The 15,271-nt window shown below is 42.4% G+C and overlaps 1 protein-coding gene across 3 annotated transcripts in view; it reads left to right on the top strand.

Annotated features, from left to right (window-relative positions):
- pisd (phosphatidylserine decarboxylase) overlaps positions 1-12,264 on the top strand; it is a 60,159-nt gene extending 47,895 nt beyond the window's left edge. For all 3 annotated transcript variants that reach the window (XM_078162145.1, XM_078162146.1, XM_033647385.2), the window contains 4 exons: positions 4,211-4,334; positions 6,542-6,694; positions 6,777-6,937; positions 11,519-12,264. In XM_078162145.1, the coding sequence (XP_078018271.1) occupies positions 4,211-4,334; positions 6,542-6,694; positions 6,777-6,937; positions 11,519-11,764 (684 nt within the window). In that variant the 3' untranslated portion in view covers positions 11,765-12,264. The remainder of the gene's footprint in view (positions 1-4,210; positions 4,335-6,541; positions 6,695-6,776; positions 6,938-11,518) is intronic.
- The last annotated feature ends 3,007 nt before the right edge of the window (positions 12,265-15,271 follow it).

The following is a 15,271-nucleotide window of genomic DNA, read 5'->3' as shown; positions in this document are numbered from 1 at the left end:
CTCAGAGTCGCAGTCCTATACGCCTCTCTGAGCTTCTAGTTCAGTTACCCAGCCATAGTTTTCATAGTTTTATACAAACGGTGTCTGTCCCCTGACCACCTACATTATTTAAATCTAAAATTAAACAAAGAGGAGTTGTGCATAACAACCTCATAAAAATTAAAACCTCTTCTGTGACAGAAAGACAAAACAGGAGAATTAAATGTGGACTGTTAAATATCAGGTCTCTATCATCTAAAGCAGTGTTAGGAAACGAATTAATATCAGATAATCATATTGATTTACTCAGTCTCACAGAAACCTGGCTGTGTCAAGATGAATATGTTAGTCTAAATGAGTCCACTCCTCCCAGTCATATTAATACCCACATTCCTCGAGGCAGCGGCCGAGGAGGGGGAGTTGCAGCCATTTTTAACTCTAGTGTGTTAATCAGCCCTAAACCTAAACTAGATTATAATTCATTTGAAAGCCTCGTTCTAAGTCTTTTACATCCGACCTGGAAAACCTCGCAGCCACTTTTATTTGTTATAGTGTACCGTGCTCCTGGCCCGTATTCTGAATTTGTATCTGAATTCTCAGAGTTTTTATCCAGTTTAGTTCTTAAATCAGATAAAGTTATTGTTGCAGGCGATTTTAACATTCATGTCGACGTTGATAATGACTCCCTGGCTACCGCATTTATCTCATTAATAGACTCCATTGGCTTCAGTCAGGGTGTACATGAACCCACTCACTGTTTTAACCATACCCTCGATCTAGTTCTGACGTATGGAATTGAAATTGATAACCTAAAAGTCTTTCCACAGAATCCCTCGCTATCGGATCATTATCTGATTACTTTTGATTTCTTTTTACCCGATTACACGCCACTCAGCAACAGTTACTATACTAGATGTTTATCAGATAGTGCTGTCGCAAAATTTAAGGAAATGATTACTCCGTCGTTAAATTCAATACCAAGTCCCTCAGTAACAGAGGTTTCCTGTACCGACTTTGATCATTTTGTCGATAGCGCCATAGGCTCGCTGCGAACAACACTTGACTCTGTAGCTCCTCTTAAAAAGAAATTAAAAAAGCAAAGAAAGTTCGCTCCTTGGTATAACTCTCAAACCCGTAAGTTAAAAAAAAATTTCGCGAAAATTTGAAAGGAATTGGCGATTGACCAAACTGGAAGAATCTCGTTTAATCTGGACAGACAGTCTCAAAACTTATAAGAGGGGCCTCCGCAATGCCAGAGCAAACTATTACTCAACATTAATAGAAGAAAACAAGAACAACCCCAGGTTTCTTTTCAGCACTGTAGCCAGGCTGACTGAGAGTCAAAGCTCTATTGAGCCTTGTATTCCTTTAGCCCTTAGCAGTAATGATTTTATGAGCTTTTTTAATGACAAAATTCTAACTATTAGAGGCAAAATTCATGACCTCCTGTCCTCAGATAGTACCTATCTAACCTCAAACACAGCTGTAAGACCTAATATATATTTAGATTGCTTCTCCCCAATTTCTCTTCAAGAACTGACAGCAGTGATTTCTTCATCTAAATCATCAACGTGTCTCTTAGACCCCATCCCAACTAGGCTACTTAAGGAGGTCTTTCCTTTAGTTAACACTCATATGTTAGATATGATCAATATATCCTTATTAACAGGCTATGTACCACAGTCTTTTAAGGTAGCTGTAATTAAACCTCTACTAAAAAAGCCCACCCTGGATCCAGAGGTGTTAGCCAACTATAGACCAATATCTAATCTTCCCTTTATGTCAAAGATCCTTGAGAAAGTAGTCACAGACCAGCTGTGTGATTTTCTCCATGATAATAATTTATTTGAGGAATTTCAGTCAGGATTTAGAGTGCATCATAGCACTGAGACAGCTCTAGTTAAAATTACAAATGACCTTCTGATTGCTTCAGACAAAGGACTCGTCTCTGTACTTGTTTTATTAGATCTTAGTGCAGCGTTTGACACAATTGACCATCAAATTCTACTGCAGAGACTGGATCACTTAATTGGCCTAAAAGGTTCTGCACTAAGCTGGTTTAAATCTTATTTATCTGATCGTTTTCAGTTTGTTGACGTTCATAATGAATCATCCTTACATACCAAAGTTTGTTTTGGAGTTCCGCAAGGTTCTGTGCTTGGACCAATCCTATTTACTCTATATATGCTTCCTTTAGGTAACATCATTAGAAATCACTCTATAAATTTCCATTGTTATGCGGATGATACTCAGTTGTATTTATCGATGAAGCTAGAAGAAAGTAATCAATTAACTAAACTCCATAACTGCCTTAAAGACATAAAAACTTGGATGAGCACCAATTTCCTGATGTTAAATTCAGACAAAACTGAAGTTATTGTTCTTGGCCCCAAACAACTCAGAGACTCTTTATCTGATGACATAGTTTCTCTAGATGGCATTGCTCTGGCCTCTAGCACTACCGTAAGAAACCTCGGAGTAATATTTGATCAAGATTTGTCTTTTAATTCTCATTTAAAACAAACCTCGCGGACTGCATTTTTTCATCTGCGTAATATTGTGAAAATTAGGCCTATCCTGACCCGAAAAGATGCAGAAAAATTGGTCCACGCTTTTGTTACCTCAAGGCTGGATTACTGTAACTCTCTATTATCAGGTAGCTCTAGTAAGTCCTTAAAAACTCTCCAGCTAATTCAGAATGCAGCAGCACGTGTACTAACAGGAACTAAGAAACGAGATCATATTTCTCCTGTTTTAGCTTCTCTGCACTGGCTCCCTGTAAAATCCAGAATTGAATTTAAAATCCTACTGTTAACTTATAAAGCTCTAAATGGTCAAGCTCCATCATATCTTAGAGAGCTCATAGTGCCATATTATCCCACCAGAACACTGCGCTCTGAGAACGCAGGGTTACTCGTGGTCCCTAAAGTCTCCAAAAGTAGATCAGGAGCCAGAGCCTTCAGCTATCAGGCTCCTCTCCTGTGGAATCATCTTCCTGTTACGGTCCGGGAGGCAGACACCGTCTCCACATTTAAGACTAGACTTAAGACTTTCCTCTTTGATAAAGCTTATAGTTAGGGCTGGCTCAGGCTTGCCCTGTACCAGCCCCTAGTTAGGCTGACTTAGGCCTAGTCTGCCGGAGGACCCCCCTATAATACACCGGGCACCTTCTCTCCTTCTCTCTCTCTCTCTCTCGTATTCTATTACTGCATCTTGCTAACTCGGCCATTCTGGATGTCACTAACTCGGCTTCTTCTCCGGAGCCTTTGTGCTCCACTGTCTCTCAGATTAACTCATATCACAGTGGTGCCTGGACAGCGTGACGTGTGTGGTTGTGCTGCTGCCGTGGTCCTGCCAGATGCCTCCTGCTGCTGCTGTCATCATTAGTCATTAGTCATACTTCTACTGTTATTATACACATATGACTATTGTCACACATGTATACTGCCAGATATTAATACATACTTTCAACATATTGTACCACAGTAGCCAGAACTATAACTATAATATTATTACTTTCAATAATGTTGTTGTAAGCTACTGTCATTACCTGCATCTCTCTCTCTGTCTCTGTCTCTCTCTCTGTCTCATTGTGTCATACGGATTACTGTTAATTTATTATGCTGATCTGTTCTGTACGACATCTATTGCACGTCTGTCCGTCCTGGAAGAGGGATCCCTCCTCAGTTGCTCTTCCTGAGGTTTCTACCGTTTTTTTTTTCCCCGTTAAAGGGTTTTTTTTGGGGAGTTTTTCCTGATCCGCTGTGAGGGTCATAAGGACAGAGGGATGTCGTATGCTGTAAAGCCCTGTGAGGCAAATTGTGATTTGTGATATTGGGCTTTATAAATAAAATTGATTGATTGATTGATTGAAATTGATTGATTGATTTAAACGAGTTCTAATGACAGATTTTAAATAAAGTTACATTTAAACGTGGTGAGTTGTTTAGGACCGGACAGACGGAAACTCGTTTTCACAGGTTCAGGTTTCATTTCCTGTTTAAAAGTGTATATTTTTTCATCTTTATGTTGGTGAAACGTTGAATTCTTCATTTCCTGTTGATCTGAGGGAATTTACTGTGAACAGGAAGTGAGGCACGGTGCACGCTGGGAGTTCCACTACTGAGGTCAGATGGAGGTTGTTATGTCATGTGACCTCAGAGACAAACTGCAGGGACACGTCTCGGTTTAACGGTGGACAGGTTTGACTTCTGTCTCTTGTCTCTGTCAGATCTCTCCGGCTGATGGAAAGATCCTTCACTTTGGTCGAGTCAAGAACTCAGAGGTGGAGCAAGTGAAGGGGGTCACCTACAGTCTGGAGAACTTCCTGGGTCCACAGAAGAGGCGGGGCAATGGTAAGATCCTGCCTTCTCCGCCCCGGCCTATGTGGCGTTACATATCCCATCATACATCCGTCTCCTGTGCCCCCAATCAGGAGCCCGACTACTCAGTATCAGAGCTGACCCCCAGTGACTCTGTCCAAAACCTTTAATCACATTCAGTTTAACCTTAATGAATTAACCTTAATGACCTGTTGGAAAAACTCAGACTTGATTTGGGACCAGTTGGTCTCGATTTCGATCCTGACGGTCTCGATTTGGGACCTGATGGTCTTGATTTGGAAAAATTGTCGAATACTTGCCATGATTTTCGAATACTGTTTTTGCTTGTGCTGCCCATTCCTATACGATACAATGCGATATACCTTATTGTCCCACTAAGGGAAATTTGTCTTGGACTCAGCAACTGCGCCATAAATGCCTTGACTGCCGCAATGACAACAAACAGTACATCAACAGCCATACCATCCCAACAACAATTACATAACAGTATTGCACATATCCCATAACAGTACACATAACACATACATACCCATACATACATAATCACCATAATAAAAGCACTATAAAAATTATTGCACAATCTTTGGCCTCAAGCAGAATTGTTTGAGTTTGATGGAGGTTGGAACAAATGAATTCTTAAAACGGTTGAGTTTGCAGTTAGGGACTCTATATCGTCTACCCAAGGGTAGGAGGTCATATTCTAAATGAAGAATATGGGATGGATCAGTCACTATACTCTGGGCTTGCCTAAAACAGTTTGCTCATAAATAGACTGCAAGGTCTGACAGTCCCTTCTTCCCATAACCATGGCCGTGTGCACCAGACGAGCAAGCTTAGTTTTCAGTTTGACAGTGAGGTTGCCATACCAGGCTGACATCCTGTATCGGACTAAGCTCTCTAGTACTGCCTGATGAAAAAAAACATGATGCTTTTGTCCACACCATACACTCTAAGTCTGCACAAAAAATACAATCTTTGCTGTAAACGAGAACACAGACCTTCCAACATTCCAACTAAAAGTGTCATCTAAGTGAACTCCAAGATACTTGTATGAGCTGACCTGCTCGATGGGTGAGTCATGTGTGACAACAGAACTATGGTCCCCTACTGATCTCGGGTCTAAGACCATCTCTTTAGTTGTTTTTTTTTTTATTGAGATGGTGAGCATCACACCATTCCACAAAGTTTTCTATTTCAGAAAAATAGGCTGAAGGGCTTGAGTCTTTGTGCAGTAGGCTGAGGATGACGGTATCATCAGGAAATTTAAAAACAAGGTTCCCTGGGTGGCTGTTTGTACATTCATTTGTGTAAAGTGCAAAAAGGACCGGGGAGCTGACACAACCCTGCGGGGCACCTGTGCTGATTGATTTGTATTCTGAGAGGGTGTTATTGACTCTTACCTGTTGACTTCGATTAGTTAAAAAGGAAAAATACCACTTGACTAAAAAGGGTTGACACTAATCTGCCTTAGTTTTGAGATGAGCAGATGGGGTTGAAGTGTATTAAAAGCTGAGCTAAAATCAATAAATAAAATCTGTGTATATGCTTTTGGGCATTCCAAGTGCTTGACAGTGAAGTGGCTGATGCTGTTGATGGCATCATCAGTACCTCTCCCCTGCCTATAAGCAAACTGGTATGGGTCAAGTGCCAAATTGATGTTGATGTATTTCTCAAAACTTTTCATAACAATTGAAGTCAGGGCCACAGGTCTAAAATCATTGTTATCAGCTGGACACGGCTTGGGACCTGTTTGTCTTGATTTGGGCTCTGTTGGTCTTGATTTGGGACCTGATGGTCATGGTTTGGAACCCGATGGTCTTGATTTGGGCTCTGTTGGTCTTGATTTGGGACCTGATGGTCGTGGTTTGGAACCCGATGGTCTTGATTTGGGCTCTGTTGGTCTTGATTTGGGACCTGATGGTCGTGGTTTGGAACCCGATGGTCTTGATTTGGGCTCTGTTGGTCTTGATTTGGGACCTGATGGTCGTGGTTTGGAACCCGATGGTCTTGATTTGGGACCTGATGGTCTTGATTTGGGACCTGATGGTCTCTGGGACCTGATGGTCTTGATTTGGGATCTGATGGTCTTGATTTGGGCCCTGTTGGTCTTGATTTGGGACCCGATGGTCCTGATTTGGGACCTGATGGTCTTTGGGACCTGATGGAGACCTTTTTGGGTCCACTTCCTGTTAAAGACTGATTCCTTTCTGTCTCATTAGACTTGTCTCCGTCCTCGTCGTCCTTTAAGGACAACCTCCTGTCGTCACCTGAGAACGACCTGTTCCACATGGTGGTCTACCTGGCTCCAGGTGACTATCACTGTTTCCACTCGCCCACAGACTGGAGGGTGGAGCTTCGACGTCACTTCCCAGGTGAGATCCTGTGTTTTTTTACCTGTCTGATTTCTGTTCTTGTCCTGTACTTCACGTCTCCATCTCTCTGTGTCCTCGTCAGGCTCGTTAATGTCCGTCAACCCGGGTGTGGCTCGTTTGGTTAAAGAGCTCTTCTGCCTTAACGAGCGTGTGGTGCTCAGTGGCCAATGGCAGCACGGCTTCTTCTCACTAACGGCAGTCGGAGCCACAAACGTTGGTTCCATCAAGATTTACTTTGACCAGGTGAGTGTCTGCACCTGTTCTTTGATCCTGCGTCATTGTTTATATATTTTCATTTTCATCACTAACATCGCTAACATCACCTACATGGCTAACAGGCCTAACTTCACTAACATGACTAATATCACTAACATCACTTACATGGCTAGCAGGGCTAACTTCACTGACATGACTAACATCACTAACATCACTTACATGGCTAGCAGGGATAACTTCACTAACATGGCTAACATCACTAACATGGCTAACAGGGCTAACTTCACTAACATGGCTAACATCACTAACATGGCTAGCAGGGATAACTTCACTAACATGGCTAACATCACTAACATGGCTAACAGGCCTAACTTCACTAACATGACTAATATCACTAACATCACTTACATGGCTAGCAGGGATAACTTCACTAACATGGCTAACATCACTAACATGGCTAACAGGGCTAACTTCACTAACATGACTAATATCACTAACATCACTTACATGGCTAGCAGGGCTAACTTCACTAACATGACTAATATCACTAACATCACTTACATGGCTAGCAGGGATAACTTCACTAACATGGCTAACATCACTAACATGGCTAACAGGGCTAACTTCACTAACATGGCTAACATCACTAACATGGCTACCAGGGCTAACTTCATTAACATGGCTAACATCACTAACATGGCTAATAGGGCTAATGTCAGTAACATGGCTAACATCACTGACAACAAGAAAATAGAAAAGTCTCAACTGTTTTTAATCATTTTACCTCCTTAATAGTTTTATTTTAATATTTTATTCTTAACGTCTTTTCACACCCACATAAAAAATAAAGAACTATATTTTTAATGATTCTTTTAGTTTTGATTTTTATGTCACATTTTTGACTTCAAGTACTTTTTTATGTCGTAATATTTTCCAAATCATTTCATAACAAACTAAATATTGTACATAAAGTATGTTGTAGTAATTTAACCTGTTATTTGCAGTATTTTTAGGTGTTGTTGGTAGGATTTATCTTGTAGTATTTGTCGGTGTTGTTGGCAGGATTTATCTAGCAGTATTCAAATAAACACAAGAAGTTTGTGCTCTAGAGAAAGGATCAGCACTCAGTGAATAACCTCCTAAGCCCTATGATGAGCTAATATGGCAAGGCTTAACTATACAGACCAGTGAGCAGTGATAACTAACATGTCTTTGGGGTCATCAGGTGGGAACCTCCTTTCACCAGTGTTTCGTCTAGTTGGTCCCACGACACCTCCAGAAGGCTAGACAGTGATCTCTGGTGTCCCAGAGACACTCCCCTAATGTCAGGTCTCACTGCTCCCCACACCAACCCAATAACCTCCTTTACCTTACTTACACATGGCTTTCTCAGCCCAAACAGCACCGCCACCTTCAACCAAACCCAGGCTCCGTACATGCGAGCTCCAGGTAGAGACAGTGCTGATACTACCTTTCCTAGCACAGTCACCATACTCTATTTCACACGCTACATAGCATAACTCCAATATAAGCTAAAGTTAAAGGAGATAGATAAAGTCACAGGATCAGCAAACACACTCACATTGCAGCATGGTCTCAAACAAAAGGGATTCAAATAGGCCACTCCCACACTTAAATAACCTTCCTCTTCCTGGATTTTCTCCTGAGAGGAAGTGGATCTCTCCACCTGATCTAAGGAGTTATGTAACCTGCTTAGTAGTTCCCCCTGCTGGCCCCCAATTGATATTATTTCTATGCTTCCAGATCCATTGGCTACACCTAATTGATTCATCTGACATTTTCTTCACTGTCTTCCTCAAACTCTGTCCCCGCACTCCGAGTTCCCCCAGGAGTGAGACAGTTGATCTTGCTATGAATCCCCTACACCCCACTTCCACTGGACAAATCCTAGTCTTCCATCCTCGCTGCTCAGCTTCTGCTCCTAAGTCTGCATATCTAAGCTTTTTTCTTTCATAGGCTTCTTCCACTGAGTCTTCCCAAGGAACTGTCAGCTCAATGAAATAAACTATCCGTTGACTCACTGACCACAACACTATGTCAGGCCTCTGCTTGGTACAAACTATTTCCTGAGGAACAACAAGCTTTCCCCCTAAATCTACTTGCATTTCCCAATCACAAGCACCTTCTAGGCGGCCACACCTTTGCCTCCTCACTAACTTATCTCTTCTGTATTTCTCCCCCTCATGGACAAACTGAATTACTAAACTCCTATCCTTAACACCTTCTGAATTCACCTGTCTTCGTTTCCCTTCGATGCCTGCAGCTAAACATTTCAACACCTGGTTATGTTGCCATGTATATCGGCCTTGTGACAAGCTAACTTTACAGCCTGACAAAATATGATTTAAGGTTGCAGTACCTGAACACAATGGGCATGATGGGTCCTCATTTACGCACAGTTTTAGGTTCTGGGGGGTTGGTAACACATCGTATGTAGCCCCTACCAGGAATCTAATACGATTCTCCTCCATACTCCACAGGTCCCTCCAACTAAGCTTCCTCTTCTCTACACTTTCCCAATTCAACCACTGTCCCTGTTTAGCCTGGGCCACTACCTTTGCACCCCTTACTATCTCCTCCTGTCTGCGTATCTGTTCCACAACCAGCTTTCTTTTATCTTTGAGACCTGCTTTATTCCATACCGGTTTGCCTGAGCCAAGCCCCAGGCCTCCTCGACCAAACTGAACATTACCTACAATCTCTGCATGTCTAAGAGCTGCCTCTGCCTCCTGAACTGCCGATCTTGGGTTCCACTTCCTCCCCTTGGTTGGATTTGGAACCACACTCCTAACTACCACGTCCTTACTCCCAGATAACAAGAGCTCTGTCCTGACCTTGGTACATTTAAATTTTTCTGTTAAACTAGATACTGGCAGCTGAAGTGTCCGTTTTCCATACAATGCAACACTACTTATGCACCTAGGAGCGCCCAACCACTTCCTAATATAGGAGCTAACCGACCTTTCACGTATCGAGATGCTTCTAGATTTACTAGGCTTGATCTTCATGCTGGCCCACTTGAGGTTCTTATTTACCTTCTCTAGTAGCCTCTTTGTACATGGCATTGTTGTGGTCACCAGTGTCATGTCATCCATGTAAGCCCTAACTGGTGGAAAATGCAACCCGTTCTGCCGTCTCTCTCCACCTACCACCCACTTAGAAGCCCTGATGATTACTTCCATAGTAAATGCTAATGGAGAAATTGTACACCCTGCCATGATGCCTATTTCTAGCCTCTGCCAACCTGTTGTGAAACCTGCTGTACTTAGACACAACCTAATATCCTGAAAGTATGCTTTCACTAAGTCAACAACTACCTGTGGCACTCTGAAGTAGTCAAATGCACTCCAAATGAGGCTGTGCGGTACTGAACCAAACGCATTTGCAAGATCTAAAAATATTACATGCAGGTCTCTTTTGTTAATCTTCGCTGCCTGAATCTGGTGCCAGATCATGCTAGTATGCTCTAAACACCCTGAAAAACCTGGTATTCCTGCCTTCTGCACCATAGTATCTATTAAGCTATTCCTTTCTAAGTAGCTAGCTAATCTTTGTGCTACTACACTACAGAATTAGTGGGTATTTGTAGATGTTGTCGGCAGGATTAATCTTGTAGTATTTGTTGGTGTTGGCAAGATTTATCTTGTAGTATTTGTAGGTGTTGTCGACAGTATTTATCTTGCAGTATCTGTAGGTGTCGGCACTATTTTTGTGTATTGTCAGCAGTACTTGTGTTGCAGTATCTGTAGGTGTTGTCTGCAGTATTTGTGTTGTAGTAACAGTGGGTGTTTTTGGAAGAATATGTGTTGTAGTGTCTGTGGGTGTTGTTGGAAGAATATGTGTTGTAGTTACTGTAGGTGTTGTCGGTAGGAATTGTGTTGTAGTTACTGTAGGTGTTGTCAGTTGGATTTGTGTTGTAGTTACTGTGGGTGTTGTCGGTAGGATTTGTGTTGTAGTTACTGTAGGTGTTGTCGGTAGGAATTGCGTTGTAGTTACTGTAGGTGTTGTCGGTAGGATTTGTGTTGTAATATCTGTGGGTGTTGTCGGTAGGATTTGTGTTGTAGTTACTGTAGGTGTTGTCGGTTGGATTTGTGTTGTAGTAACTGTAGGTGTTGTCGGTTGGATTTGTGTTGTAGTAACTGTGGGTGTTGTCGGTTGGATTTGTGTTGTAGTAACTGTAGGTGTTGTCGGTTGGATTTGTGTTGTAGTAACTGTGGGTGTTGTCGGTAGGATTTGTGTTGTAGTAACTGTAGGTGTTGTCGGTAGGATTTGTGTTGTAGTAACTGTAGGTGTTGTCGGTTGGATTTGTGTTGTAGTAACTGTGGGTGTTGTCGGTAGGATTTGTGTTGTAGTTACTGTAGGTGTTGTCGGTAGGATTTGTGTTGTAGTTACTGTAGGTGTTGTCAGTTGGATTTGTGTTGTAATATCTGTGGGTGTTGTCAGTTGGATTTGTGTTGTAATATCTGTGGGTGTTGTCGGTTGGATTTGTGTTGCAGTTACTGTGGGTGTTGTTGGTAGGATGTTTGGATGTTGTTGGCAATATTTCTGAGTACTCCAGGAAGTTTGACAGTCACTTTGCTTCTTCAGGAGCTTCAGACCAACGCTCCACGCTACAGTAAAGGCTCCTTCCACGACCACAGCTACGTTGCCCTGGATGAGCAGGTGTTGAAGGCAGCAGGTGAAGGGGGCGTGGTCTTACAGAAGGGGACGGCAGTGGGGGAGTTTAACCTCGGCTCCACCATCGTTCTGCTGTTCGAAGCTCCGAAGGACTTCAGCTTCAACCTGCAGCCGGGACAGCAAATCAGAGTCGGGGAGGGGATCGGCAGCCTCTGATTGGCCGAGCCATGTACCCAGAGGGAGGGGCCTGACGATGAGGACCTGCCAGTGACTGATGAAAGACTGATTCTGAGGCATTTTGGGTAATTTTCTCTGTAACAGAGACACTGTGGAGGACTGCAGCTCCCAGAATGCCTTGTGCCAAACCTCTCTCTCTGTTTGATTTTCTGTTCTGTCTCTATGTTGCTCATCCACAACTGACAAACGTTTATAAAACGTTCAACAAACGGTTTCCAACAAACTGTTGGTCATGACGTCATAAATAAAGTTAGAGTGAATTGAGATGTCCCTCTGTCCACTGACACTCTCACTCTTTGTCTCTGTTTGGCATTTCAACCAATCAGTTGTCAGTTGAGTCTGAGGCAGCTGATTGGTTGACACCAAACAGGAAGTGACCAAACAATGATGATGATGATGATGATGATGAAGATGATGATTTTGGTGACTGTTGTATTATTGTAAAATATGTCATTTTAATAAAGTTTTCTTTCCCAGCAGTTTGTTGTTTGTGACAGAAGGTATTAATACTTAAGAGTACTGTTACTGTCAGGAGTACTTTTACTCAATTCAATCAATTAATTTTATTTATAAAGCCCAATATCACAAATCACAATTTGCCTCACAGGGCTTTACAGCATACAACATCCCTCTGTCCTTATGACCCTCACAGCTGATCAGGAAAAACTCCCCAAAAAACCCTTTAATGAGGGAAAAAACGGTAGAAACCTCAGAAGAGCAACTGAGGAGGGATCCCTCTTCCAGGACGGACAGACGTGCAATAGATGTCGTACAGAACAGATCAACATAATAAATTAACAGTAATCCGTATGATACAATGAGACAGAGAGGGAGGGAGAGAGAGAGAGAGAGAGATGCAGGACAGACGGTAATGACAGTAATGAAAGTAATAATATTATAGTTATAGTTCTGGCTACTGTGGTACAATATGTTGAAAGTATGTATTAATATCTGGCAGTATACATGTGTGACAATAGTCATATGTGTATAATAACAGTAGCTTACAACAACATTAATGAAAGTAATAATATTATAGTTATAGTTCTGGCTACTGTGGTACAATATGTTGAAAGTATGTATTAATATCTGGCAGTATACATATGTGACAATAGTCATATGTGTATAATAACAGTAGAAGTATGATTAATGACTAATGATGGCAGCAGCAGCAGGAGGCATCTGGCAGGACCACGGCAGCAGCACAACCACACACGTCACGCTGTCCAGGCACCGCTGTGATATGAGTTAATCTGAGAGACAGTGGAGCACAAAGGCTCCGGAGAAGAAGCCGAGTTAGTGACATCCAGAATGGCCGAGTTAGCAAGACGCAGTAATAGAATACGAGAGAGAGAGAGAGAGAAGGAGAGAGAGAGAGAGAGAGACAAGGAGAGAAGGTGCCCGGTGTATTATAGGGGGGTCCTCCGGCAGACTACGCCTAAGTCAGCCTAACTAGGGGCTGGTACAGGGCAAGCCTGAGCCAGCCCTAACTATAAGCTTTATCAAAGAGGAAAGTCTTAAGTCTAGTCTTAAATGTGGAGACGGTGTCTGCCTCCCGGACCGTAACAGGAAGATGATTCCACAGGAGAGGAGCCTGATAGCTGAAGGCTCTGGCTCCTGATCTACTTTTGGAGACTTTAGGGACCACGAGTGTTCTGGTGGGATAATATGGCACTATGAGCTCTCTAAGATATGATGGAGCTTGACCATTTAGAGCTTTACAAGTTAACAGTAGGATTTTAAGGCAGTTATGGAGTTTAGTCAATTGATTACTTTCTTCTGGCTTCATCGATAAATACAACTGTGTATCATCCGCATAACAATGGAAATTTATAGAGTGATTTCTAATGATGTTACCTAAAGGAAGCATATATAGAGTAAATAGGACTGGTCCGAGCACAGAACCTTGCGGAACTCCAAAACAAACTTTGGTACGTAAGGATGATTCATTATGAACGTCAACAAACTGAAAACGATCAGATAAGTAAGATTTAAACCAGCTTAGTGCAGAACCTTTTAGGCCAATTAAGTGATCCAGTCTCTGCAGTAGAATTTGATGGTCAATTGTGTCAAACGCTGCACTAAGATCTAATAAAACAAGTACAGAGACGAGTCTTTTGTCTGAAGCAATCAGAAGGTCATTTGTAATTTTAACTAGTGCTGTCTCAGTGCTATGATGCACTCTAAATCCTGACTGAAATTCCTCAAATAAATTATTGTCATGAAGTTGATATTGGGCTTTATAAATAAAATTGATTGATTGATTGATTGATTGATTGATTGATTTTTGATCTGATTTAATTATTCTTTACAGCATGGCTTCAGGACCTGTCGGATGTTTGATTTTAAACGTGTCAGTAACTCGTCATCACAAAGTGAAAACATGCTTCAGACATCGTTACGCCCCCACGCCACTGACTAACACTGCTCCTGATGGTCAGAATCCAGGAAGTAAACAAACCATAGAAGAAGAAGAAATGTGACACTTTCTGATGTCACACTGGAGGACCAATTACGCAGGTTGATGTTAGCGCTGCTCATTGAGGCGCCGCTCCAACTAGAAGACAATGTGTTTATGTGTTGGGTGATGAATGTGCAGATTAAGGTCCTGGTCACACAGGAAGTGACTCAGCAGCTCGAGGCGCCATTTTGTTTTAAATCAGAATTAAGCTTTTTGCTCACTGTTGTTGGGACGCACCTTTTGTTTCTGAATTTCTCGAGTTGAAAAACCTTCAACTCAGAGCAGAGAAGCACTCCATGTCATCTCCACTTTTTTCCCCATTGTCCAATGGGATGACTTGAGAGGCGGGGCTTCTGTGATGGTCACGACAACAAGTTTACAGTTGGTAACCAATGGAGGAGAAACTGGTGGTAGTGGTTGCTGGATACCCAGAGCTATACGACTTTACAAAGCACAGTTAGCACCATGTGAATAGAAAACAGCAGATAAGTGCAGTACTGTAAACGTCCATGATGGAGGAGAAGCTCCTGGACCAACTGGTGGTACTCCCCATGATCCAGCCTCTTTTTTAGGGTCTCATGTACCCACACAGATCTCTGTTTATCTGCTGACAGCCTCTCACCCTCAACCACAGCTACAGACAGCACCCTCTGCCTCAACATGGCAGCAGCTACACACTGATTACTGCAGGATACACAAACTGTAGACTGACCACACAGGACGGTTAGGGTGAGGAGGTGATGGGCTGGTTGCCTGGCAACAATAACAAGGTGCAGCAAGTGTTTTTTTACTAGAGGGATTAAATTTTAAAAAAAGGCAGTGCAGCGCTTCCTTTTTTAACCTTTAAAACACTTGCTGTGTGAGTGGAGCCTCAGGCACACATTAATAATCCTCCAGGACTGTAACATGCTCATGTTTAACCCAAATAATGTGTCATGTGACTGCAGTTGGTTAAGATCCAGGTCGGAACACCTTCTCACCACAAACCAACCACACCAGAGTTCGTTTGAACCGGACTGAGACCACCT

Source organism: Epinephelus lanceolatus, chromosome 19, assembly GCF_041903045.1.
Source record: "Epinephelus lanceolatus isolate andai-2023 chromosome 19, ASM4190304v1, whole genome shotgun sequence".
Lineage (NCBI taxonomy): Eukaryota > Metazoa > Chordata > Actinopteri > Perciformes > Serranidae > Epinephelus > Epinephelus lanceolatus.
This window is presented reverse-complemented; position numbering and strand designations above follow the sequence as displayed.